The sequence below is a fragment of the Muscardinus avellanarius genome (genome assembly GCF_963383645.1).
Source record: "Muscardinus avellanarius genome assembly, chromosome: 7".
NCBI lineage: Eukaryota > Metazoa > Chordata > Mammalia > Rodentia > Gliridae > Muscardinus > Muscardinus avellanarius.
In genome coordinates this window covers 61,353,531-61,380,081 of record NC_137793.1, presented here as the reverse complement: position 1 = coordinate 61,380,081, position 26,551 = coordinate 61,353,531, and the positions used below count along the sequence as shown (strand labels likewise).

At 41.6% G+C, this 26,551-nt stretch overlaps 1 protein-coding gene across 1 annotated transcript in view; it reads left to right on the top strand.

The window, feature by feature from the left end:
- Window positions 1-2,464: 2,464 nt before the first annotated feature.
- Window positions 2,465-26,551, top strand: part of WDR64 (WD repeat domain 64) — a gene marked incomplete at both ends in the record, with an annotated part of 128,869 nt that continues 104,782 nt past the window's right edge. Inside the window, 5 exons of the mRNA XM_080699412.1 lie at window positions 2,465-2,609; window positions 9,524-9,654; window positions 13,920-14,022; window positions 16,325-16,428; window positions 26,417-26,446. Of these exons, the coding sequence (XP_080555538.1) occupies window positions 2,465-2,609; window positions 9,524-9,654; window positions 13,920-14,022; window positions 16,325-16,428; window positions 26,417-26,446 (513 nt within the window). The remainder of the gene's footprint in view (window positions 2,610-9,523; window positions 9,655-13,919; window positions 14,023-16,324; window positions 16,429-26,416; window positions 26,447-26,551) is intronic.

Sequence of the window (26,551 nt, the reverse complement as noted above, 5' to 3'; positions counted from 1 at the left end):
CTGAGATGGGAGGATAACAGGTTCAAAGCCAGTCTCAGGAAATTAATGAGACCCTGTTTCCAAATGAAAAATAAAATAGGGCTGGAGGTGTACCTTGAAGGTTGAATGCCTTGTTATGTGTCTTGTTAGGCACCTTGCAGAAACTGAAGTAGGCAAACAGTTCTTGAAGAACTGTGACCACATTCATAATCTATATTTTATTTGTTCTATATTTTCATTGTTACAGGGGAAACTCTCCAGTGGTTCAGTCCACACACACACGTATGAAATACAAATGGCCAACAAATATGAACACATCATTGGCAATCAGAGAAATGCAAATTAAAACCACACTGGAACTCTATCTAACTTTAGTTGGAATGACATTTGTCCTGAGACAGGAAGATTGAAGGTTCAAGGACAGCTTCAGAAACTTAGCAAAACCCTCAGCAACCTACCAAGACCCTGTTTTAAAACAAAAAATAAAAAGTGCTGAGAGTATAACTTGGAGGTAGAATGCTTCTGGGTTCAATCCCAGTTCCTAAAAAAAGGAAAGGAAGGAAGGAAGGAAACTATAAATAACAATAAATGCTATTGAGAATGTGTGGAAATAGGAACTCATATACATTGTTGGTCAGATCGTAAGTTAGTACAACCAGTATGGAGATCAGTGTGGAGGTCTTCAAAAGCCTAGGAATGGAAACACGATATTACTCACCTATACCACTACCATCCATCTTTCTAAAAGAATGAAAGTTAGGACATTACAGGATACATGCATATCCATGTTCATAGCAGCACAATTCACAGTAGTCAAATTGTGGAACCAACCTAGGTGTCTGTTGACAAATAAATAAAATGTGGTCTATACACACAATGGAGTTTTATTCAGTCATAAAGGAGGACAAGATTTTGCCATTTTCAGGAAAATGAATAAAACCAGAGGATGTTACGCTAAGATCAGCCAGCCTCAGAAAATTAAGAGTTGTATGTTTGCTCTTATATGTGGAAATAGGAAATGAAAAGAACTTGAGATAAATGAGGAGAGAGACCAGTAGAATGGTGGAAGGGGTTTGCGAAAAGAGGGGAAGGGGGGCAAATGAGGCCTGGGGAAGGAAATAGTTCAAATAACATCATGTAACCAGGTGTGGTGCTGCACACCTGTAGTACTAGTACTTGGGAGGCTGAGACAGGAATATCGCAGGTTTGAGGCCAGCCTGAGCAACTTAGCAAGATCCTATTTCAAAATAAAAAATAAAGAGGAGTAGCTCTGAGGTAGAAACGCCACTGGGTTCAATCCCCATTCCCTCCTCCGCAAAAAAGTTATGTCCATTTATGAAGGTATCACCATCAGTCCTAATATGTGAGGCAGGCGGGGGTGGGATGCAGAGAAAAGAAGCCAATTGCTGTGTGCATGAGTGTTGCATCACTTTGAACCTCACTATAATGTGTAATTTCAATGCACCAACATGCATATATAAATAATAGTTGGACTAAGTGGGATTAAAGATCGCAATTAGAGGAAGTAAAGTGTGTAGAAAGGTGCCTTCTCATCCAGCCAGCATCTCACCTGGAAACGCCTCCCTCACCGTCAGGAACTCTTGCTTCCTTGTCCTCCATCCCCTTGATTCTGTGAAATGAAGGTCCAGTCATGAGGAAAGAAGAGGCACTGTTATTCTTTATGATCTCTAAAAGTGTCCTAATAATTTGAGGTAGAGACGATAGGTGCTGAGATGCATTTTTATCTTTAGAAGTTCAAGTTTCCATATCCAGTGTATATACAAAATGGGAATGAGCTGCGTATGGTGGTGCTGGCCTGTAATCCCAGGACTTGGAAGGCTGAGATAGGAGGATCACAAGTTCAAGATCAGTCTCAGAAATTTGGTAAGACCCTGTTTCAAAAAAAAAAAAAAATAGGGCTGGAAGTGTAGCTCAGAGGTAAAGGGCCCCTGGGTTTAATCCCCAGTACTACACACAGACAAAAATGAGAGTGAACTTTCCTCACAGCCCTTTGAAGGAGACAAAGGATTTGCAGTAAGACGTGATACAAGAGAGAGAGAGCGTAGCACCCAGTTTTGTCACTTGGTCTTTACCTACTCATCTTTCTAAAGAGTGTCAAACACCCACATAACCTCTGGGAGAAACACATGTCAGTATCCTCCTTGTGAGACAGCAGTGTGCCACTGAGATATTATGATGCAGTATGGACCAGGCAGAAGACACTGGTGACATTATGAGGTCAGGGCTGTTGCTGAAATATCGGCCTCTGTGAGCTGCGTTGGACCCAGCCTGCTCTCCTCCCTGTGACATCCCAACAGGGACTCTGACTCCTTCCCTCTGGATGGGATTTTAAGATGGAAGGAATGAGACCTGGGGCAAAACTTGAGACAGCAGAGAGGCATCAGAAGAGCTGGAAGGTTTCTCACACTGGCAAATAAAAGAATACTTTATTTCTCTATAGAAATAAAAGATACCCTACGCGCATATGGATGGCAGAGAGAAAAAGAATTTCAACATTACACTTCAGGTTAGCAATTTCAAAACAGCCCTGAATGGGTTTGAAAAACTGATTGAACAGACAGCAGCTCAGAAAAGAGATGAAAGAACAGGATTGTTTGTCTCCAAAGAAGGTAAGAACAGTGACTACAGAGAAGTCCAGTTGGGGTGTTTGGTTTGAACTGGGGAGTATTTTAAACCATCCCAGAAGAACAGCATAGCTAATAGCAAAGGCACAGATGGGTCTGAGATCTGAGCCTGTGTTCTCTCTCTGTCCCACAAAAGCTAATTGGACTGACCCTTCTTTGTCTCATTTTAAAATTAGAGGATTGCTGGGCGTGGTGGCGCACGCTTGAATCCCCGCGCTTGGGAGGCGGAGACAGGAGGATCGCACTGGTTCGGAGCCAGCCGCACTGGCTTAAGAGACCATGTTTCCAAATAAAAAATATAAAATAGGTCTGGAAATGTAGCCCAGAGGTAGAAGGGCTTCCAGGACCCCAGTACCACCAAAAAAAAAAAAAAAATAGAGGATTGCATTAAGTGACAGTGAAGGTTCTTTTGCAGGCACCATCCTTTAATGGCTAGCTGGTTTACCTGAGATTCTTTTTTTTTTTTTTTTTTTTTGTGGTATTGGGGATGGAACCCAGGAGTATTCTACCTCCAAGATACACACTCAGCCCTATTTTTTATTCTTTTTTTTTTTAACAGGGTTTCACTAAGTTGTAAAGGGCCTCCCTAAGTAGCTGAGGCTATCTGCGAACCACGATCCTCCTGTCTCAGCCTCTCAGATGCTGGGATTACAAATGTGCACCGCCACGCTGGCCTTTATTTTTTTTTTATTTTTTATTTTTTTTGAGAGTCTTGATCATGCATGTGACCATGTGGCAAGCCATGTGCCCCACTGTGTTAGCTTCTTGTCAGTGTAATAAAACACCTGAGGGGACTGACTTAAGAAGAGGAAAGGTTTTCTGGGCATGGTGGCACATGCCTGTAATACTTTGGAGGTGGAAACAGGAGGATCACAGGCTTGAGACCAGCCTTGGCAACTTAACAACTTAGAAGGACCCTCAGCAACTTAGCAATACCCTGTTTCAAAATAAACATAAAATAGAGCTGGGGATGTAACTTGGAGGTAGAACGTCCCTGGGTTCAGTCTCCTATACAAAAAAGAAGAAAGAAGAAGAAGGAGGAGATGAAGAAGAAAGAGAAGAAGACAAAGAAAGAAAGAAACAAAGAAAGAAAGAAACAAAAAACCCAACAGAAAAATTCCTGATAATACAATAAAAGTAATAGGCTCAGCCGGCTGCTGAAGGTTCCACATGGCCAGCCTCCTCCTGTGCCAGGTGGGATAGTCATATGGAAGTAAACATGTTGACTCTGGGTATTCAAACAGGTATTATTGCAATAGCTTTTAATAACTTCAGTCCACTTTAGTAGATATAATTTGACAAGATTTGCATGGCAATCCAAATAGTCAGATTACTGATATGTCCATTGTGTGAAAAGATGGGAGAGCCAGAGGAGTCACCTACCCACATCACTCAGCTTCTAAGTATTAGAGGTAGGACTCACACCTTTTAGATTTGCATTTTGTGGATGGTTGTGAACTTGATTAGGCTTTTGAAAATACTCAACAAAACTATCATTTCCTCCAGGCAGTGTGTTTTCTCTTTTATAATTAATTTTCCAAATTCTTTGCGTGTGTGAAGGGGTACTAGGGACCAAATGTAGGGGCATTCTAGCTTCCAACTAAACCCCCGTCATTTTTACTTCTTTTATTTTGAAACAGGTCTCACCAAGTTGCTGAGGGGCGCACTAAGTTGCCAAGGCTTGCCTCAAAACTGCGATCCTCCTGTCTCACCTCCCTAATACCGATTCTCCAAATCCTTATCATTTTTTCTGATTCTTCTATGAGATCTCTGCTCCCCCCAACCGAGCTTCCTACATTATTTGAGAAAGCCAGGCCCCAAACAAGAAGCTCTCAATTTCCCTTTTCTCTACTTCCAAGCCACCTGAGCAGCACCTGACCTTTCTCCTTCCCTCCAAGCCTACGACTTCGCTGCCCCAGCGTCAAGATCTCCTTCCCCACCGGCTTTGTCCTCTCATCTAAAAATATCCCCAAGCACCCTGACCTTGGCTTCTCTGCCTGCGAAGCTGGTTGGGCGTCTCTTCCTCTGTTCTCACAGCATGACCAGGTCACTGGAACTGCTTCCAGCCTGGCTTTCCTTGACACTTGGTGAGACATTTGCAACCTAATACGGTTGCCAGGTTTAATCAATTGCTTTCTCTTTTGCAGCCTTCTTGGTGATTTCTCTGGATTAGCACTTTTAGCTGCCTCTGCTTCAAGAGACACTCTCCTCTTGAGTCTTGCATACCACTTGCTTGTGGTACTTGGGATTGAATCCAGGGGCACTCTACCTCAGAGCACAGCTACATCCCCAGACCTATTTTTTATTTTATTTTTATTTTTTATTTTGAAACAGGGCCTTACTAAGTTGCAGAGGACTTCATTAAGTTGCTGAGGCTGGCCGCAAACCTGCAATCCTCCTGTCTCAGCCTCCCAACTCATTCTTTCTTTTCCTCTTTCTCTTGAGCTTTGCCTATTGTGTTCTCAATCAGTCTTATGGCCTAAAACCATCTACCTCATCTTCTAAGCCACATATATTGGGATAAATTTGGACAATGTCATATCATCTTTATCTTGGGTGATTTCAGTGGCCTCTTAATGTGATAATCTTCCTGCCAAGAGTTGTTTTTCCTCTGTACTTCTTTTGAAGAGTTTTCCATTTTCCTGGATTATTTGCTCACCTCTAATATATATATATATACTAATTTGGCATGCAGGGCAATTTATAATGATGTCTCAACCTACCTTTCCAGCCTTGGCTTCTGACTTCTGAATCTTCTGTCCTATCATGAACTTTTCAGCATTTCTAAATATGTCATACTTTTGCTGAATATTTTGCATATCATTCCCCAATATACAGTTCCATTTTTTTCTTTTTAAAAATTTCTCTCTCTCTCTCTCTCTCTCTCTCTCTCTCTGACTGTAAACTTCTGTTCATCTTTTAAGACCCAAATTGAATGTAAACCTCTCTGTAAAAACTCCCACATTTCCCCCAAGCCAAGTTACCTTCAGCACCTTCAGCACTGCTGACCTGTTCATTGCTCTCAGTGAATTGGCCGGCTGGGTTTAGCCTGCTGAAATTGATACATGTGTGTTTGTTCCTGTCCCTTCTGTTCCACCATTGACCTGAGTGCTTTGAAGGTTTTGCAAGCCTAGGTCGAGATATTCCTTCAACATCCGAGAAGCAAATGCATTCACCTTGCTTTCACAGAGAAGCTAGCAGTCACAAAGCCACACTAAAAATGGCCTTACTCTAGAGTGTTTAAGATTATATAAAGACTAAGTACTGCTACTAAGTACTGCTATACAAATGATTAGACCAGGGATTATGAGTGAAAAATTGGTCTGAAAGATTGGAAGAGGGAAAAATATAATCATAACTTGTATCACCCTCTAACACTGTTTGAAATAAATTCATACTCATCAATAGGGGTGACTTTTTACTACAGGCAAGGAACTAAGAATTAGAATTTTGCTGTTGTTTTTTTTGGTACTGGGAATTGAACCTAGGGGGCATTTTACTTTTGAGCTACACTCCCAGCCCTTTGTATGTATGTATGTATGTATGTATGTATGTATTTATGGGTCTGGGGGTGAAACCCAGGGGCATTCAACCTTTGACCTATACCCCCCTGCCCTGTTTTTTATTCTTTATTTTGAAACAGAATCTCACTAAGTTGCGAAGGGCCTCACTAAGTAGCTGAGGCTGTCCATGAACTGCAATTCTCTGGTCTCAGCCTCCTGAATGCTGGAATTACAAGTGTGAGCCACCACGCCTGGCTTATTTTTTATTTTTGAAATATAAGTTGCTGAGACCTTGCAAAGCGGCTGAGGCTGGCCTGGAACCCGCAATCTTCCTGTCTCAGCTTCCCAAGAATTGGGATTACAGGTGTATTCCACCACCATACACAGCTGAGAGACCACTTTTAAAGTAACAGCATCTACCTAAAAAATGATATTAGGGTACAGCCTGGTGTGGGGCATGCATATAATCCCAGTACTTGGGAAGCTGAGACAGGAGGATCGTGGGTTTGCGAACAGCCTCAGCTACTTAGTGAGGCCCTGCTCAACTTAATGAGACCCTGTTTCAAAATAAAGACTAAAATAGGACTGGGGATGTAGCTCAAAGGTAGAATGTCCCTGGGTTCAATGCCCAGTACTGCAAAAAATGATATTAGAGTAGACTCAAGCAATTAGCCCCAGCAATATTGCTCTTAAATCTTGACAAAATGACCTGGTAGAATTCAAATCATCCCAGAACAGAAAAATCTTATCACTTTTATCTAGGGACATTTACAAGGAAACACATATCTTTTACTTGTTGTATGAACCGAAAACAACTAAGTTAACTACTGGGATGTCTCATAGGAATTTCAAATTTAATATGAACAAATAGAGCACCTTGTTTTCCCCAAGAGGTACAGTTCCTCCCTGGTTACTTCTTCTTGGGAAGTATTACTAGCATTTTTCTGAATTTTGAAACCAGAAGCCTGAATGTCATCCTATAAAAAGGTGTCATGGTGCCATTGACGCTTTAGCTGACTGACTCTGTTCTGTGTTTTGTGTGGGTGAGGGCAGGTGAGGCAGGGCAGGTTGGGGCGTCCTCTGCTGTGTATCTCTGGACTCTACCCACTAGGAGCCAGCAGCCCCCCACCCCAACCCAGCGTGATTATCAAAAATGTCTCCAAGCTGTGCGTGCACACTTATAATCCCAGCATTTGGGAGGCTGAGACAGGAAGATCACAGGCTCACAGCCAGCCTCAGCTACTTAGTGAGGCCCTTTGCAACTCAGTGAGACCCTGTTTCAAAATAAAGAATAAAAAATAGGGCTGGGAGGTATAGCTTGGAGGTAGAATGCCCCTGGGTTCCATCCCCAGTACCACAAACAAACACAACTGTTCATCATGGATTCATAGTGCTACATGCTCAGTGTGCCTCCCTCTGCATCCTCCCTGCCACCTCCACATTTAGTGAGATTGGTCGTAGTAACTCCTTATATGGACATGGCGTTATCTGAGCAGTTTCCTTCCCCATCCTCCTTGATCTCTTCACCTTCTTCCCCAACCCCCTTCCACTCTGCTACCGGTGTTTCTCCTTATTGGTCTGAAGTCACTTTTTTTTTTTTTTTTTTTTTTTTTGGTGGTACTGGGGTTCCTGGAAGCCCTTCTACCTCCGGGCTACACTCCCAGACCTATTTTTACATTTTTTATTTGGAAACAGGGTCTCCTAAGCCAACGCGCGCGGCTGGCTTCGAACCTGCGCGATCCTCCTGTCTCTGCCTCCCAAGCGCGGGGATTACAAGCGTAAGCCACCACGCCCGGCCTGAAGTCACTTTTTATCTTTTTCTTTTCCTCTGTCTGCCACATATGAGAGAAAATATACATCCCTTGACTTTCTGAGACTGGAAGAATTCATTTAGCTCCATTCATTTTTCTGAAAATAACATAATTTTGTTCTCCTTTATGGCTGAGTAAAACTCCGTTGGGTGCATATAGAACATTTTCTTTCACCTATTTTATTTTTATTATTTTATTTTATTTCAGGCAGCTTTTACTGGGTGTGGACATGAAGTCACCCACCAACCTATGAAGTATAAAGTATACAACCTTTTCTGGGGGGGAGGGGTTACTGAGAATTGAGCCCAGGAAAATTCTACTTCTGAGGTACAACTCCTTTATATTTTTTTTTCTTAGAGTCTCTCAAAGTTATTGAAGGCCTTGCTAAGTTACTGAGGCTGCCCTTGACCCTGTGATCCTTCTGTTTCAGCTTCCTGAGTTCTAAGATTACAGGCACGCAATGACCACACCCAGGTGAAGGACACTAATCTTATGTAGCTCCCTAAGTATGAACATGGGTAAACATACCCATAAGCACCAACCAAATTAAAACAAAGAACATCTCTAAAAAGCCAAGGAATGGTGGTGCATGTTTGTAATCCCAGCACTTGAGAGGCTGAGACAGGAGGATTGTGCAGGTTCCAAGCCAGCCTCAGCTACTTAGTGAAGCACTAAAATATAAAAACGAGGTCTGGGAGTATAGCCTGGAGATAGAAGGCCCCTGGCTTCCATTCTCAGTAACACACACACACACACACACACACACACACACACACACACACACACACGAAGATCTCTAGCACTGCAAAAAATCCTCTCAGAACTTCTTTGCAGCAATATTACTTCCCATCTTGTAAAGAACCACTAATTTAATGTCTATCTCTACTAATGAGCCTTGTCTGTCATAATCTGTGACTTGTTTACTTTTAATTTTCTGATCCTCTTACTAGAATGTATGCTCCCTGGCAACAAGGGGACTCTCTCAATGCATTTCCAGCTCAAGTGCAATGTCAAGCTCAGTTCTGACACAGATGCTCCATATATTTTTGGTAACTCAATAAAAGACTCTGATCTATATAGCTTGAGGAACCCTTGCATCTAGCTCTTTCTTGACCTTAGACTACAGTATTACCCTAGAGAATCAGTAGCTTTGGAAAAATTAAGATTCAAGCCCGTGTGTGTGGGTATCAAAGAACCAACCAATAATTTGTTCCCTGCACACTTTTACCCTCCATGTGAGGTGAATTCTAGCAGAGACTACAATTGGTGAAACTTTTCACAGTAAGAAAGAAGTGCTTCATTTTGTTATTTTTGAGTTCCTGCAAAAAAAAAAAAAAAATTCCTAAAATAGGTGAAACAAAGTCTATGGAGAAGGCCCAGAACAACAAAGGGAAATATTTTCTGATTTAGTAGCTAACATTTTGGCCAAAGGCATAGATATGATTCCAAAGACAAGATCTTTTAAATGTAGATAACTTTGATTTCTATAGGTTGAAGTAGGGGGTAGAAAGGAAACAGAAGAAGTGAAATATGAAATATGATCCTTGGATTTGATGGCGGCGGGCTTGTACTTTCTCCACTGCAGAAGCAATTGACTACGACAAGTTTTACGCCTTGGTGCAGGAGCTCTTTGGCCCAGAAGTGAAGGACCAGGATGTGAAGTGCTTTTATCGGAAGCTCTGCAACAACCCTGATGCAGCTATAGACTGGTGTGAGGTACTCACTTTTCATGTGTGTAGTATGAGACTTGGGCATTTGTTCAGATAGACAATTCAAAGCATACTCCCGCCGGGATTCAATACACAAGGTGGTCACACTATGTTTCAACGCCTAGAGCCATTAAGACATGGCTGTTTCTGTCATTCTGTGAGTTGTTTCCTGGTTGTCACAATATTGACTAATAAAAAAGTATATACCTATGTACAGAACAATTAAATGATTTTTTAAAAGTTATCTGGCTTTCAGCCGGGCATGGTGGCGCACGCTTGTAATCCCAACTCTTGGGAGACTGAGACAGGAGGGTCGCACAGGTTCGAAGCCAGCCTCAGCTACTTAGTGAGGCTCTCAGCAACTTAGTGAGACCCTGTTTCCAAAAAAATACAATAAAATAGGTCTGGGAGGATAGCTTACAGGTAGGAAGTCTCTGGGTTCCACCCCCAGTACCCCCCCCCACACACACACACAGAGTTATCTGGCTTTCAAAAATCAGTACATATCATAGACAAGGGGAAAAGTAATTATTTAAAGAATTTGACAAACATGTGTGAATAAAACTTTGAACCAAAGACATAGGATTTAAACTACACATGGGACCATCACAAAATTTATCATATATTAGGTTAAAGAGAACCTATCAATAAACTCCACTAGAACAAAATTAGAAACTTAAAATAGATGATAGCCCAAACCCCACAGCCAACTAAATAAGACAAGCACAAAATTAATAATTAACTTTGGGGAAATTGCAAACAAAAACTAGTTTCTACTAAAGCCTTCAAAAGAAAACATAATTCTCATTTATATTGATTTTGTTATAATTTAGTAAAACCTGACAAGCTATCCAACTAATTTTATTTTTTATTTTATTTTGGTGGTACTGGGGGTGGAACCCAGAGGCGTTCTACCTCCGGGCTATACTCCCAGACCCATTTTTTTTTTTTTGAAACAGGGTCTCATTAAGTTACTGAGAGCCTCACTAGGAGCTAAGGCTGGCTTCGAACCTGCGCGATCCTCCTGTCTCAGCCTCCCAAGCGTGGGGATTACAAGCGTGCGCCACCACTCCCGGCTATCCAACTAATTTTAAAAGGCTAAAATAGTGGTAGATGATTAAAACTATAAACCAATAATATTTATGAATATAAATCCCAAGTCTTAAATGTTAACAAGTTGAATCCAGTTGTACATCAAAAAAAAAAATTTTTTTTCCAGCCAGGCATGGTGGCTCATGCTTGTAATCCCAGTACTTGGGAGACTGAGACAGGAGTATTGCACAGGTTCGAAGCCAGCCTCAGCTACTTAGTGAGGCTCTCAGCATCTTAGTAAGATTCCATAAGTTTTGAGGCCTAGATGTGGTTTGTAAAGGAGAAGTTGTAACATTTTTGCAGCAGCTGGTGTTAGGACACATGTTAAGATATACTGCTGATGCCAGAGGGTGGTGGTGCATGCTTGTAATCCCAGCGTTCGGGAGGCTGAGACTGGAGGATTGCGGTTCACAGACAGCCTCCGCTACTTAGTGAGGCCCTCTGCAACTTAGTAAGACCCTGTACTTGGGAGGCTGAGACAGGAGGATCACAAGCTCAAGGCATGGCTCAGCAACTTAATGAGGTTCTGTTTCAAAATAAAAAGGCTGGGGGTATGGCTCCGAGGTACCAAAACAAAACAAAACCAAGCTGAAGTACCATTGGTTTTGACCTACTTTCAATTGGCCTGGTTATCACTAGTTCCCTTCTCATTAAAGCATGGTCCTTGGGGCAGCTTGTTGGAAATACAGCCTCTAAGACCCTACCCTAGCTGGCCGTGGTGGCGCACGCTTGCCCAGCATTTGAGAGGCTGAGACAGGAGGATTGCGGTTTGTGGCTAGCCTCAGCTATTTAGTGAGACCTTCTACAACATAGTGAGACCCTGTTTCAAAATAAAGAATAAAAATTAGGGCTGGGGGTGTAGTTCAGAGGTAGAAAGCCCCTAGGTTCCATCCCCAGTACCTATAAAAAAAAAAAAAAAGGACCCTACCCTGTATTTATGGAACAGGATTTGCAGGGTTCTGGGTGGCTGGTGTGTGTGCTAACATTTCCAAACACTCCCAAGCTGCTGCCTTTTCTTCCTTTCTTCCATTCTTTATTTTTCCAGTACCTCTGAGCTACACCCCCAGCCCTCTTTTTATTCTTTATTTGGAAACAGGGTCTCACTGAGTTGCAAAGGACCTCACTAAATAGCTGAGGCTGTCCGTGAACCGCAATCCTCCTGTCTTAGCCTCCCAAATGCTGGGATTACAAGTGTGTGCCACCACGCTTGGCTGCCTCTTTCCTTCTTTCTTTCTTTCTTTCTTTCTTTCTTTCTTTCTTTCTTTCTTTCTTCCTTCCTTCCTTCCTTCCTTCCTTCCTTCCTTCCTTTCTTTTTTTCTTTCTTTCTTTCTTTCTTTTTTTTTGGTACTGGGGGTGGAACCCAGGGGCTTTTCTCCCAGACCTATTTTATACTTTATTTGGAAACAGGGTCCCACTAAGTTGCTGAGAGCCTCACTAGGTATCTGAGGCTGGCTTTGAACCTGTGCCATCCTCCTGTCTCAGCCTCCCAAGTGCAGTGATTACAAGCTTGCACCACCATGCCCGACTTGGCTACCCTTTCTTTAACAAGCATCAGCTAATCTTATCTTTTTTTTTTTTTTCTCAGTTCTAGGGATAGAACTCAGGAGCATTCTACCTCTGAGCTATACACCCAGCCCTCTCTTTTATTCTTTATTTTGAAACAGGGTCTCACTGAGTTGCAGAGGGCCTCACTAAGTAGCTGAGGCTGTCCAGGAACCTTGATCCTCCTGTGTCAGCCTCTCAAATGCTGGGATTATAAGTGTGGGTCACCATGCCCACCTTCAGTTAATCTGAACTTAATGAGAAATATTTTATATTAACTATGCAAGAATTTAATTATAAGCAATTAAAAATAAATTTTAAATATTTCAAAAGTTTCTCATTAACATATAAGAATTTTATTTCTGTTTACCAATAATAAAATTGAAAAACAGGTTTTTGTTTTGTTTTGTTTTTTCTTGAGACATGGATCCCAATATGTTGCCCAAGCTGGCCTCAAACCCTTGGGGTCAAATGACACTTCTCCCTCAGTCTCCCAGGTAGCTGAGACTGCAAGCATATGCCACCATAACTAACCTATAACTATTATTTTTTTTCAGATTCCCCAGAATTTTAAATTGTCATAACTTAAAAACTTATTTATGCTAAAGATCAACTTTTTCTTCAGGATTGATCTTTATTATAATTTATTCTCATGCAAGTTCTAAAGAGTAGAGTTTGGAATAATTAAATAAAAAAAATTGTGCCAACTCTTAAATTCTGAAACTCCCTCTAACCAGAATAAAAATTAGGAGCAATCATTTGAGAGTGAGCAAATTCATTATGGAAATTCCTAGCTGAGACCTTGCCAGATGAAGGCTGATTTGATTTACAAATAACTGTTGATTCTAATAAATCTCTGTCTCAGCAGACACACTGGTTTGGAACATTGCTTGTTCCACAGCAAAGGAAAATCAGCGACCACTCAGAAATCATGTACCATTAGTTTGCAGTTTGTTGAATATATTAAACTGTTTTTCTTTCCTGTGTGGCACTCCATAACATTGTAAAGCAAAGTGCTGGCTGCTAATCTAAGTTAGACTAAGTTAGATTCAGCCAATATTAAATGTATTATTACTCTATTTGGGCATGGTGGCACACGTGTGTAATCCCAGTTCTTGGGAGGCTAAGACAGGAGGACCACAGGTTTGAGGTCAGGTTCAGAAAATTAGTGAGACCCTCAGCAACTTAGCAAGACCCTTTCGCAAACAGAAAGGGTAGGGGTGTAGCTCAAAGGTAGAATGCCGCCGAGTGTGGTGACGCACACTTGTAATCCCAGCATTTGGGAGGCTGAGACAGGAGGATTGCGATTCACGGACAGCCTCAACTACTACTTAGTGAGGCCCATTGCAACTCAGTGAGACCCTGTTTCAAAATAAAGAATAAAACATAGGGCTAGGGGTGTTGCTTGGAAGCAGAACCCTCCTGGGTTTCACCCCCAGTGCCGCAAAAAATTAAAAAATAAAAAATAAATAGGGCAGGGGTGTATCTTGGAGGTAGAATGCCCCTGGGTTCCATTTCCAGTAATGCCAAAAAAAAAAAAAAATGCCCCTGAGTTCAATCCCTAGTACAACGCCTAGTGTCGTTACGCTGAGCCAGTCCTGCGATGCTGCCGGTGCTCACACGTGCTGTTTGGTTTAGATCTTTGGATACTTCTCCTCTGAAGATGAATCTCTTGCTTCCCAGCTGGATGAAGAAAACTTGGTTTTTCTTGTGTCTAGAAAACAACGAATTGTAATTTCAGGTGACGTTTTTAATTTTCCTTCCAAATTAGAATGCGCTTTCGTATTTTTTCAAACATAGGTTTTGGGACCAGCCATTTCCATAGACTCACCTTTACTCACTTGCTCGATTCTTCATAACGGGGGGGAGTGACACGTGTGTGCTGTCACAGGAAGAGACTCTTCCTGTAGGCAGAATTGAAATAGTATGGCTCTCAATGACACTAAGAAAATGTGAGGGCAAAGAACATTTACTTTATTTTATTTTTCATTTTTTGGTACTGGGGATTGAACCCAGGGGTATCTACTTCTGAGCTACACCCTAGTCCTTTTTACCATTTTGAAACAGGGTCTTACTAAGTTCCTGAGGGTCTCAATATGTTGCTGAGGTTGGCTTTGAACCTGTGATCCTCCTTTCTCGGCTTCCCAAGTACTGGTATTACAGGCAGGTGCCACCACACTCGGCGTCTATATTCAAATTTAGCCTAACTTCTCCACTATTGACCCCGTGGATTCTCTCTTCTTTATTTTGTATAATGTGGGCTTGGTACATTTCCAAGAGCTGGGGACAGACAGACTCAACCCCTGACCTCATGAAGTTTACATTCTCATAAGGAGAGACAGAAGACAACAAAAGTCAAATATGCAAAATATACAGTAAGTCAGATGGCAATAAATACTGTTGGGGAAAAAATTAAATAAGCAGGTTATGAAGAAATTTAAAGCAAGAATATTAGATGTAGAAATTGGTTTGTGGATGGGGCAAGAGGATGGTCCATAAAAGACCTGGAGAAAGTGGGAGCCTGAGACAGGAGGATCACAGTTTTGAGATCAGCCTCAGCAATTTAGTGAGAATCTCAGAGGCTGGGGGTGTAGCTCTGAGGGAAAATGCCTTGTGTCCAATCCCCAGTACCAGCCAACCAATTATAACACACTAGAGAGAGAGAGAGAGAGAGAGAGAGAGAGAGAGAGAGAGAGAGAGAGAGAGAGAGAGAGAGAGAGAGAGAGAGAGAGAAGAGAGCGCCCGAGGCATGCGTTTGGCCAGGAGCCCAGGTGGTGTGGACAAGAAGAGCTGGTGTTGAGGCTGCAGGGGAAGCGGCCCAGGGGACCAGTGTGTGGGGATCTGTGACTACACCAAGGCCTTCTGAGTGAGGCAGGTAACCAGAGACCTTTGAGTAGGACTAAGGAGCCATGCGCTGAGCTATTCTTTAAATGTTTTGCTGGCGTCTGCGTTAAAAATTATCTACAATGGGAAGGAGAGGATGCAGAGAGGGTGGCGGCGACTTGGAACAGGATGGTGGTTCTCAATCCTTTTTGCATTGCTGCTCTGTCACGAGCCTTTTTTATGATACATTCCCCTAGTCTCCCCTCCTCTCCCAGCACCTCCGCTCCATGACATTTAACACTTCAGATCTCTGTGGGAGCGCAAGTGAGGGGCTGATGCAGGGGTATGAGGTCATTCCTGCTGCCTTCCTCTAAGACTTTGCAATCACCCCGGGGAAAATCCAGGACACATGGCACTATCATCTAGTATGTGGGCATCGAGACATCAGAGTGCAGTGGGCTTTTTCCCCAAAATGCACACAACTAAAAAAAAAAAAAAAAGCCAGCCAGGCATGGTGGTCCAAGCTTGTAATCCCAGTACTTGGGAGGCTGAGACTAGAGAATCACAGGTTTGCAGTCAGCCTCAGTTACTTACTGAAGCCCTCTGCAGCTTAGTGAGACCTTGTTTCAAAAGAAAGAGTAAAAATAGGACTGCATTGTAGCTTGGAGTTAGAATGCCCTGGGTTTGATAAAAAAAAAAAAGTACAAAAAGAGAAAAGAAAGAAAAAGAAAAAAACTTGCTAACAGCACTGAAATAGTTTTATTCTTGTATAGCAGAAAGCATGAGATATTATGTTTTCATTCCATGTAAACCACAATGGTGAAGTTGAAAGAAAAAATCCCTAAGAGATGTGAAAAACCTCACAGCAGAAGTGATGTTTAGAAAACTAACCCTCTGTGCAGCGTGCACACATACATGTGTGTGTACATGGCGCGTGGTGTGTATCTTCCATTTTATTTGGGAATTCGTGGTCCACATTTAGTTAGAAATTATTCAGATTGTATCTCTGAGTATGTTTAGAAAGCAATGGTTACTGGGTTTTATTCTACTTCACTTTTTAAGGAATTGAAAACTTAGCAAAATGTTGGGTGGTTTTGTTTTTTGGGGTCTTTCTTTTTTTTCCTTTCTTTCTCTTCTTCCTTTTTCTTTAGGCCAACTTTACAAATGAGTTCCAGAGCCTTTACCACTGGGAACTGAAATGAATCTCATGCTGTCAACAGGTAGCAGAAGACGGGATGTGATCAAGTGCATTGTTAAGATTCCCCAGCTGGACATACTCATAACAGCTTCTCAGAAAGGCCTCATTACTGTCTTTAACAGCCAGGTAACTTAAAAGCGTAGCTCCATCCCTCCCTCACTTGTCTTCCTTTTTGCTCTTCCTTTCCCCTCTTTTTTGCTTTGCCTATGCATATCTTTCAGGTAAAACAGAAGCCAAGACACATGCCTGCAATCCCAGTACTTGGGAGGCGGAAACCAGGGAATCATAGGTCTGAGGCCAACCTCAGAAACTTAGTGAGACCGTATCAAAATTTTAAAAAATAGCTGGGTGTGGTGGTGCATGCTTGTAATACTAGTACTTGGGAGGCTGAGACAGGAGGATCTTGGGTTCACTCTTGGGTTCACGGAAAGCCTCAGCTACTTAGTGAGGCATTCTGAAGCTTAGTGAGACCCTGTTTCAAAAATAACTAAAAAAAAAAATAGGGCTAAGGGTGTAGCTCAGAGGTCAAATGCCTCTGGGTTCAATTCCTAGTACCGCAAAAATAAATAAATAAATAAATAAATAAATACATATTTAAACAGCCTGGAGGTAGAATGCTCCTGGGCCCAAACTCTACTACCAAAAGAAAAAACAGAAACAAAACCAGAGGCCATATTTCAGAGTTATTCCAAAAATATAATCAAACACATGGTGATGAGGAGCCTTGAGACAGTTTTGAGATTTCGGTAACTGCACCTGTTTCTGAGAGTGTGGCACAATTAAATGTTGGCACCAGATAATTTTTAAGATAAATCAGAAGCGAGTAATTTTGTCACCACTTGGCCAATGATAAAAGGTCCCAACAATAACCCTAGACTTGGAGTAGATAAAATGGCTCACATTTTACCCCTTTATTTACCAGTGATGATGTTGCAAGAGAAATTTAGAGTCATTTATATCTTTAATTATCTGATTTTTTTGTAACTACAACATTAAGGAAATAGGACCAGCCCCTTCTTCCTCAGAGGATTGTAGGTAGGCAAGATCAAATGAAACAATGAATGTGATACCAAAATCTCAGTTCTGTCCAATGCCAGATCAAATCATCACAGTCTGGGCTTTGAAATAAGGGAAAAGAAGTTTTATTGATTTGCTGACAATAGGGAAAGACAGAGAACTGGCCTTTGAAAATAGCTGACAACCCTCCCTTCAAAAATAAGAAAAACAGCCTTTTTAAAGAAGAGATCTAGCCGGGTATAGTGGTGCACGCTTGTAATCCCCGCGCTAGGGAGGCGGAGACAGGAGGATCGCGCAGGTTCGAAGCCAGCCGCACTGGCTTAAGAGACTGTTTCCAAAAATTAAAAATATATATAAAATAGGTCTGGGAGTGTAGCCCGGGGTTAGAAGGGTTTCCAGGAACCCCAGTACCACCAAAAAATAAAAATAAAAATAAATAAAAATAAAAATAAATAGAGATCCAGCAGGCGTGGTGGCACAGGCTTATAATCCCCGCGCTTGGGAGGCGGAGACAGGAGGATCATGCAGGTTTGTAGTCAGCCTCACTGGCTTAAGAGACCCTGTTTCTAAATAAATGAAAAATATAAATAGGTCTGGGAGAGTAGCCCAGAGGTAGAAGGGCTTCCAGGAACCCCAGTACCACCAAAATAAATAAATAAATAAATAAATAAATAAATAAATAAATAATCCAGCCGGGCGTGCTGGCGCACACTTGTAATCCCAGCGCTTGGGAGGCAGAGACAGGAGGATCGCGCAGGTTAGAAGCCAGCCTCGCTGGCTTAAGAGACCCTGTTTCCAAATTTAAAAAAAATATAAAATAGGTCTGGGAGTGTAGCCCAGAGGTAGAAGGGTTTCCAGGAACCCCAGTACCACCAAGCAAATAAAAGTAAAAATTAAAAAAAATAAAGAAGAGATCCAAGGACTAAGCTTCAGGTATATTTATCAAAAAACAAAGTTTATGTCGAAATAGTGTCCTGGAGAAAGTGTTCCTCAGACCCTGTGGCCTGGATCCTCATCCGTCCACTCAGTGTCCTGAAAGGCACACGCCAGCTCTCATTACTGTCCGCAACACTGCCATTTGAACTGGACTTAGATGGAATCTTGGTGTTGTTTTGAATTGCATTTCCTTGAACGATAACAGTGTTGAACATTTTTTTTCATGTATTTATAGACCATTTGGATTTTTGCCTTTTGAGAAGTCTCTATTCAGTTCAGTTGCTCTTTTTTGTGGGGGAGATAAAAGGAATTATTATATACTGTTAATAGGATTGTAAATTAGTACAACCACTTTGGGATCGATATGGAGGTACCTCAAAAGACTAGGAGTGGAAGAACTGTGTGAGCCAGCTATACCATTCCTCGGTATCTTTCTAACGGAATTAAAATACTATAGCAGACAAATGAATCTGTTATATGAGATTATCATTGTTAATTTTGGATAAATTGCTATAAAATTAGATGTCAACCACTAAGCCTCCATATACATTTTGAGGTACCTCCATATACAGAATACTATAGTGATACATGCTTCATGTACTCATAGGGATACAATGTACAAGAGCCAACCTCGGTGCCCATCAACAGATGAATGGATAAAGGAAATGTGGTCTATACACACATTTGGAATTTTGCTCAGCCATAAAACAAAGAACAGAATTTGCCGGGCGTGGTAGCACACGCGTATAATCCCAGCATTTGGGAAGCTGAGACAGAAGATCATGGTTCGAGGACAGCTTCAGCTACCTAGTGAGGCCTTCTGCATCTTAGTGAGACCTTGTTTAAAAATAAAGAATAAAAAATAGGGCTGGGGGTGTAGGTCGGAGGTAGAATGCTCCTGGGTTCCATCCCCAGACCCGCAAAAAAAAAAAAAAAAAAAAAGGAACAGAATTACATCATTTGCAGGAAAACGGATGGGACTAGAGAATATTATGCTAAGCGAGGTCAGCCAGTCTCAGAAAGTAAAGGGTTGTGTGTCTTCTCTCATGCTTTGTTTCCTAGAGAGAAAATAGGAAACAAAAGGGACTTTGGCTAAATGAGGAGAGACAGTGAGATACTGGGAGGGGATTGGAGGAGGGAAGTGGGGAGCGGGAGAGTAGAATTGCGGAAGGGATGGTTCAAATGTCACGTTTATATCTGAAGGTATCACTAACGTGTGGGGGGGAAACACGCCGACTGCTGCGTGCACGCCTGCTCCTATCACCGTGAACCTCGCTGTGAGGTGTAATTGCAAAACACCAATAAAAGAATGTAAACAAGGAAGACATGATAAGAATGTTGATCTTGCTTTCCCTATGGATAGGGAGAGGGAGAAAGAAAATGAGGGGAAGTGTCAGTTTTGAGTAAACTACTTGCTGGCTAAGCAGCAAAATTCATACAAAAGAAACAGATTCTCATCGCAGCTGTAAAAGCACTTTTTGAACAATACATTCCTCCGTAAATGCAAAACATTACTATATTATCAATGTTTCTTTCCAAATGTTTTGGACTTCTATTTTTAATTTATTTCTTTTTTTATTGGTACACTGTATTCATACATCATAATGGGATAAAAATCTTGTGTAGACATACGTGCACACATCGCCCAGTTAGCCCCTACCCCACACCATTCCCTCCCCCTCCCTCCTTCCCATGCTTGGCTTAGTGGTTGACATCTAATTTTATAGCAATTTATCCAAAATTAACAATGATAATCTCACATAACAGATTCATTTGTCTGATATCAAACTTTTGATCACTTAGAGATAACATTTCAATATATTTTTTGCTTTCTTTCTTACCAGAGGATATTTTTTTTCTTTTTTTTTTTAAGGTGAAACCATCATACATTTTTTTCCAGATAAAATCTATCCTAACACGAAATATGAACTCTAAATACCCAAAATAATCTCAAAAAAGAACAAAGCTAGAAGATGTACATTTTCTGATTTCAAACCTTGTAAAGCTACATTAATTGAAACAGTATAGTACTGCTATAAAGGCAGATATATAAACCAGTGAAATAAAATATAAAGTCTAGAAATAAATTCTTCCATATATGGTCAAGTTATTTTTGACAAGGTTTCCAAGAACATTTGGTGAAGGATATAATGATCCTTTCACTAAATATTATTGAAAAATAATAATTACATGAAAAAGAATAAAGTTGGATCCTTACCTAACACCATATACAAATATTAACTCAAAATAGATAAAAGATTTAAGTGTAAATCTTAAGACTATAAACTTTTAGAGGAAAACCTGGGTCATAACACTTCACAACATTGAAATTGGCAGTGATTTCTTGGATATGTTTTCAAAGGTACAGGCAACAACAGAATAAACAAACAAACTTCCTAAAAATATTGTACATCCAAAGACAATGTAAACAGAGTTAAAAGTTACTGATAAAATTGGGTAAAATATTTCCAAATTCTATATCTGAAGGTATATTAATATTCCAAATAGAAATCCTAAAAATTAGCAACAATGAAAGCAAACAATACAATTTAGAAATAGGTAAAAGACTAAAATAAATAATAAATCTCCAAAGATTTTAACCAATAAACACATAAATATATTCTTCTTTGCTTAGTTGTCTGCTGGATGGAAAATCTTGTTTCTCTGGTTCTGGTGTGTGTTACCTATTTCTTCTTTGTAGTTAATCTCTTTGAGTATTTTCTCTAGCACTGGTTTTGAAGACATAAATTGCTTCAGTTTCTGTTTGTCATGGAAGCTTCTTATTTCTCCATCTAATCTGATAGAAAGTTTTGCTGGGTAGGAAATTTTTGCCTGGAAGTTGTTTTCTTTCAGAGTTTGGAATATGTTACTCCAAGCCCTTCTGGCTTTCATGACTTGGTTTGGGAAGTCTGGAGTGATTCTAATTGGTTTGCCTCTGAATGTCACTTGGCCCTTTGTTTTTGTTGCCTTTAAGATTCTCTGCTTGGCTTCCACATTGGTCATTTTGACAATTATGTGGCATGGGGAACCCCTTCTCTGATCTTGTCTAAAGGGAGTTCTATACATTTCCTGGACCTGTGTATCAACCTCTTGCTCTATGTTTGGAAATTTTTCTGCTATTATTTCTTTGATATCATTGATCCGTTTGGTTTCATCTTCTTTTCCCTCCTCTATTCTGATTATTCTTAGGTTAGCTCTCTTAAAATGGGCCCATATTTCTTCAATGTCAGATTCCTGCTGTCGGATTTTTTTTCTAAGTTATAAATTATGCATTCATTTTTGGAGTGATCCTCTTTTAGGACTGAGATTCTATTCTCCATGTGGTCTAATCGATTGCTTATAATTTGAATTGAGGCCTTTACCTCAATGATTGCATCCTTTATGTCTTTTTGACTCTCTCTAAATTCTTTTCAAAGGTTCTGTATTATTTCAACAATTATATTCCTGATTTGATCTTCTGGAGATCTCTGAATTTCTTTGTTATCAAGTTCTGATAATATGGGGTTGTGGGCATTCATTGCTCTATTGTTGTTCCTCTTTCCCATGATTTCAGAAGTTTGTGCCTTCCCTGGGTCACTACAACTTCACTTAGGGTGCTCTGTATCTCGAGTCTGTGGTAATCTCTGCCACCGCTACTCCTTCACTGGGTTGGACTGCAAATCTCAGACCCAGGGAAATTATCAAAGTCCCTGGGCATGCAGTACAGAGATTTCTCCTTTCACTCACGGTTATTGTGCGTATTGATCAGGAGCTGTCGAGGGCGCGGTGAACTCGCTGTCACTGCTGGCAATATGGCGCTGCTGCCACACCCTCGGCCGTGAGGCTGATGTATTTCTTTTCTGGTTTTGAGCTCTGTTCTGAGTCCCTAGAAGGCGTGATGAGCTTGACCACTGGAAGTTTTAGACGTTCTTTGTACTGAAAGAACTGCTGAATTACACCCTAATGATCCACAGCTGCTCACTTCAGCTCCTTGTTTACCTTTCCTCTCTGGATCCTGGTGCTGTGAGGAAAGATAATGCTGGCGCGGCCCTGCTGCTGCATTGCGTACTTGATTTCTGGTCTCTGGTTGTTCTTCAAGTCTTTTTTTTTCTCTGTCCCTTGTGTTTACATTTTTTATTTTTCTGCTGATGGCATTTTCTGGCTATGAAAAGTGCTGATTTTGTGGCAATAGAGATCGAGTTTTAGCAGGGCTCCTAAACACTGCTTTTCTCAGTCGCCATCTTCCCGGAAGTCCTGGACTTCTACTTTTTAAAATACAAGATATTTTAAAAGACTTTGTAATTATATATTCTACATAATATCCTACTATGAAAATAAAAAGTGAATGTTACATATTAAATATATCATATAAAAAGTGAATGTTACATATTAAATATATCATATCTGGGTGTGGTGGTGCCTGTGTGTAATCCCAGAACTTGGGAGGCTGAGACAGGAGGGTTATAGGTTTGAGGCCAGTCTCAGCAACTTAGGGGGACCCTCAGCAACTTAGCATAACCCTGTTTCAAAAATAAAAAATAAGATGGTCTGGTAGTGTAGCTTGGAGGTGGGATGCCCTGGGTGTATCCCCCAGGACCTGGATAAAACACACACACACACACACACACACACACACACACACACACACAAACACACACATGCGCAAACAAACCACAATCTAATTATTAGTTGATTTCCAGTGTAAAATATATTTATGATAATCAACCCTTGTCACAGTTTCCACAGTACCTTTCAGCCCTCAGCAATGCTCCACTCAGGAGTCTTTCGCACACTGAAGACTCAGGCGGGCAGTGGGTTCTGCCAGAGCAGGCCCAGCAGGGCGGGAGCAGCGCCTGGGCTTCTGAGTGTGGGCCTGCAGCCTGGCCGTATACAGCCCTCAGAATCTCCGTGCCCTGGATCCTTATCCAGAACCATGGGCTTTTGTTCCCAACAGAGTTGTGCTAGTTAAATGAGTCAATGCACATGGGGTAAAACCCACAAGTGTGGCCGGCAAAAGACATGAAAACAGAAATGTTTGCTTCATTTAACATGAAAAAACTTTCTGTGTCTATTTTTTTTCCCCCTGAGTGTTATCTCCCTCCTCATTTTTTCACCTTTATTTCCTCAAAATCTGAACTAAGATGTTACTTAAGAAATTCTGCATGAGGAAAGGTAATGGTCTGTAGGATTAAATAGCTCTTTTTATGGGGAGGCATACTGGGGATGTACCCAGGGGAATTCTTCCTTTGAGCTACACCCCAGCCCTTTTCAATTTTTATTTTGAAACAGGGTCTCATTAAGATGCTAAAGGTTGCCAAGTGTGGTGACGCACACTTGTAATCCCAGCATTTGGGAGGCTGAGACAGGAGGATCGTGGTTTGAGGACAGCCTCAGCTACTTAGTGAAGCCCTTTGCAACTCAGCAAGACCCTGTTTCAAAAAATAAAGAATAAAAAATAGGGCTGGGGTTGTCTCTTGGAAGCAGAATGCTCCTGGGTTCCGTCCCCAGTACTGAAAAATAAAAGATGCTAAAGGTCTCACTAAATTACTAAAGCTGGCCTCAAGCCTGTGATTCTCTTGTCTCAGCCTCCCCAGTACTGGGGTTACAGGTGTGTGCCATCGTGCCAGGTGAAATAGTTATTATTTATTTATTTTATTTTATTTGGTACATGCCTTACAAATCATGTGCAAGAGAAGTAATCTGGATGTGTAGGTCATGTGGATGATTTGCTAAAAGGTAGCCATTTGTAACTTCCAGTGTCTTTAAATAAATGAATCCACAATTTAGGCTCTATCTGAAGTCGAATAAATACACGCAAGGATTTTCTTGATGATACAGACTGGAAATGTCATTAATAAAAATTCCTGCCAAAAAAAACTAGATTTTAAAAACTTGGGAGGAGCTGGGCGTGGTGGCGCACGCTTGTAATCCCAGCATTCGGGAGGCTGAGACCTGAGGATTGCGGTGCGCGGACAGCCTCAGCTACTTAGGAGGCCTTCCGCAACTCAGTGAGAGACCCTGTTTCAAAATAAAGAATAAAAAATGGGCAGGTGTGTAGCTTGGAGGTCAAATGCCTCTGGGTTCCATCCCCAGACACACACACACACACACACACACACACACACACACACACACTCGGGAGGTCCCTAGGGTTGTGGGAGTTGGAGGAGGACAGGAGGCTGGAGCAGGCGGCCTTCCCTGAAGCTGGGGAGAGGAAGAGAACAGGAGCCACAGGCGTTCTGCTGCTCCTTGCTGGTTTTCTTACAGCAGACGTCCCTGGTTGGAAAAGCCCTTCTGAACTCTTCAGATGAGAGATAGCCTGTGAGTGGCCATATCAGACAGTCCAGTGCTCCCTGACTTGTTCTGCTTCACAATCCAAACATGAAAAAAGAAGGGGGGCCATAGAGCTACTCCCATGACCTGTCTTCATGTAGGGAGCAGTCATCACCCCTCCGGCTGTGGAGGGCTCTGGCACTTTCCAGCTCTCTGCATGGGACTAGTCTGTGACTCTCATCCAGCGCAGAACCTAAAGCAGAGTCTTCCCCCGGCAGATGCTGACTAAAAGAGGAGGCCTTTGAATGGAAATATCCATATGTCCATATACACACATGTGTACTTTTATTGATGCAATGTAATTGTACATCATAGTAGAATTCAGAGTGCTACAGATGCACGTGCTCACATTCCTTGGTGTAAAACATTCTTTGAGTTTCTCAATAACTTGGAGAAAGATCTGTCAAATATAATGTTCTATTTGTTTTACATAGCTCTATGTTTCTTTCTTTTTCTTTTTTTTTGTGGTACTGGGGTTTCTGGAAGCCCTTCTACCTCCGGGCTACACTCCCAGACCTATTTTTACATTTTTATTTGGAAACAGGGTCTCCTAAGCCAGCACGCGCGGCTGGCTTCGAACCTGCGCGATCCTCCTGTCTCCGCCTCCCAAGAGCGGGGATTACAAGCGTGCGCCACCACGCCCGGCTAGCTCTATGTTTCTATTGATCTATTAAGCAGTCTTTCAAATGTTCTTGTTATTGATGTTAGAATGAATTTGCATTTCCAACTTTTGTTATCAAATATTGTGCTAAAAATTAAAAGACACTAGGTGGTTTGCAGACAGAAAGACCAAAATAGTCACCAAACTATGAGACTTTTTTTTTTTGTCATTGAAGATGGTATGCAGTCACAATCCCATTTTCTTTTTAATTATGTATTATGTATTTGTTTATTATTTTGTGGCACTGAAGATAAAATCCAGGGCCTTCTACTTCTGGGCTATATTCCCAGACCTACTTTATATTTTATTTGAAAACAAGGTCTCACTAAGTTGCTGAGAGTTTTACTAAGTTGCTGAAGCTGGCTTCAAACCCGCAATCCTCCTGTCTCTGCCTCCCAAGTACTGGGATTTACAAACATATGCCACCATACCCAGTTTATTTTTTATTTTTGTAATAGGGTCTCACTAAATTGCTGAGGCTGACCTCAAAACTGGTATTCTCCTGCCTCAGCCTCCCAAGTACTGGGATTATAGGCATGTGCCACCATGCCTGGCAAGTTTGAGACTTACTTATTTATTTTTTTATTAATTTTTAGCCCTTCTATCTCCGGGCTACACTCCCAGACCTATTTTATATTTTTTATTTGGAAACAGGGTCTCTTAAGCCAGCGAGGCTGGCTCCGAACCAGTGCGCTGTCTCCGCCTCCCAAGCGCGGGGATTACAAGCGTCACCACGCCCGGCACAAGTTTGAGATTTTTTTTTTTTTTTCGGATTTAGGGATGGAAGCCAAGGGCTTTTGACCCCCAAGCTATACCCCCTGCCCTATTTTATATTCTTTATTTTGAAACCGGGTCTCACTGAGTTGCAGAGGGCCTCACTAAGTAGCTGACGCTGTCCGCGAACCGCGATCCTCCCGAATGCTGGGATTACAAGAGTGCGCCAACACACCCGGCTAAGTTTGAGATCCTTAACAGCAGAGGACAAGCCATTGAGGTTTAAACCTGTTCAATCCAAACTGCGTTATTTCACAGAGCCACATGTTTCAGGGGAAGGAGAACAAGAAGGAAACTTGTGGCAGGTAGAATAAGTTAGTAAATGTGGGAGATGGTGTGCGGCCACAGTCTCCTTGTTCTTATCTTCAACTATAGTGCCAACTAGGTTTCATGATTCTCTTCCTTTCTTCATAGATGAGAGTTCAGACCAGCACCAATGTAACAGTAAGTACATTTTAAAAATTTCTAATGAAGTCAGACATAGGCTGTGATTGTAGTCCCTCCATAAACCAGCAGAGTCTAATGAAGTGCCTGACTAGGCTCTGAGTT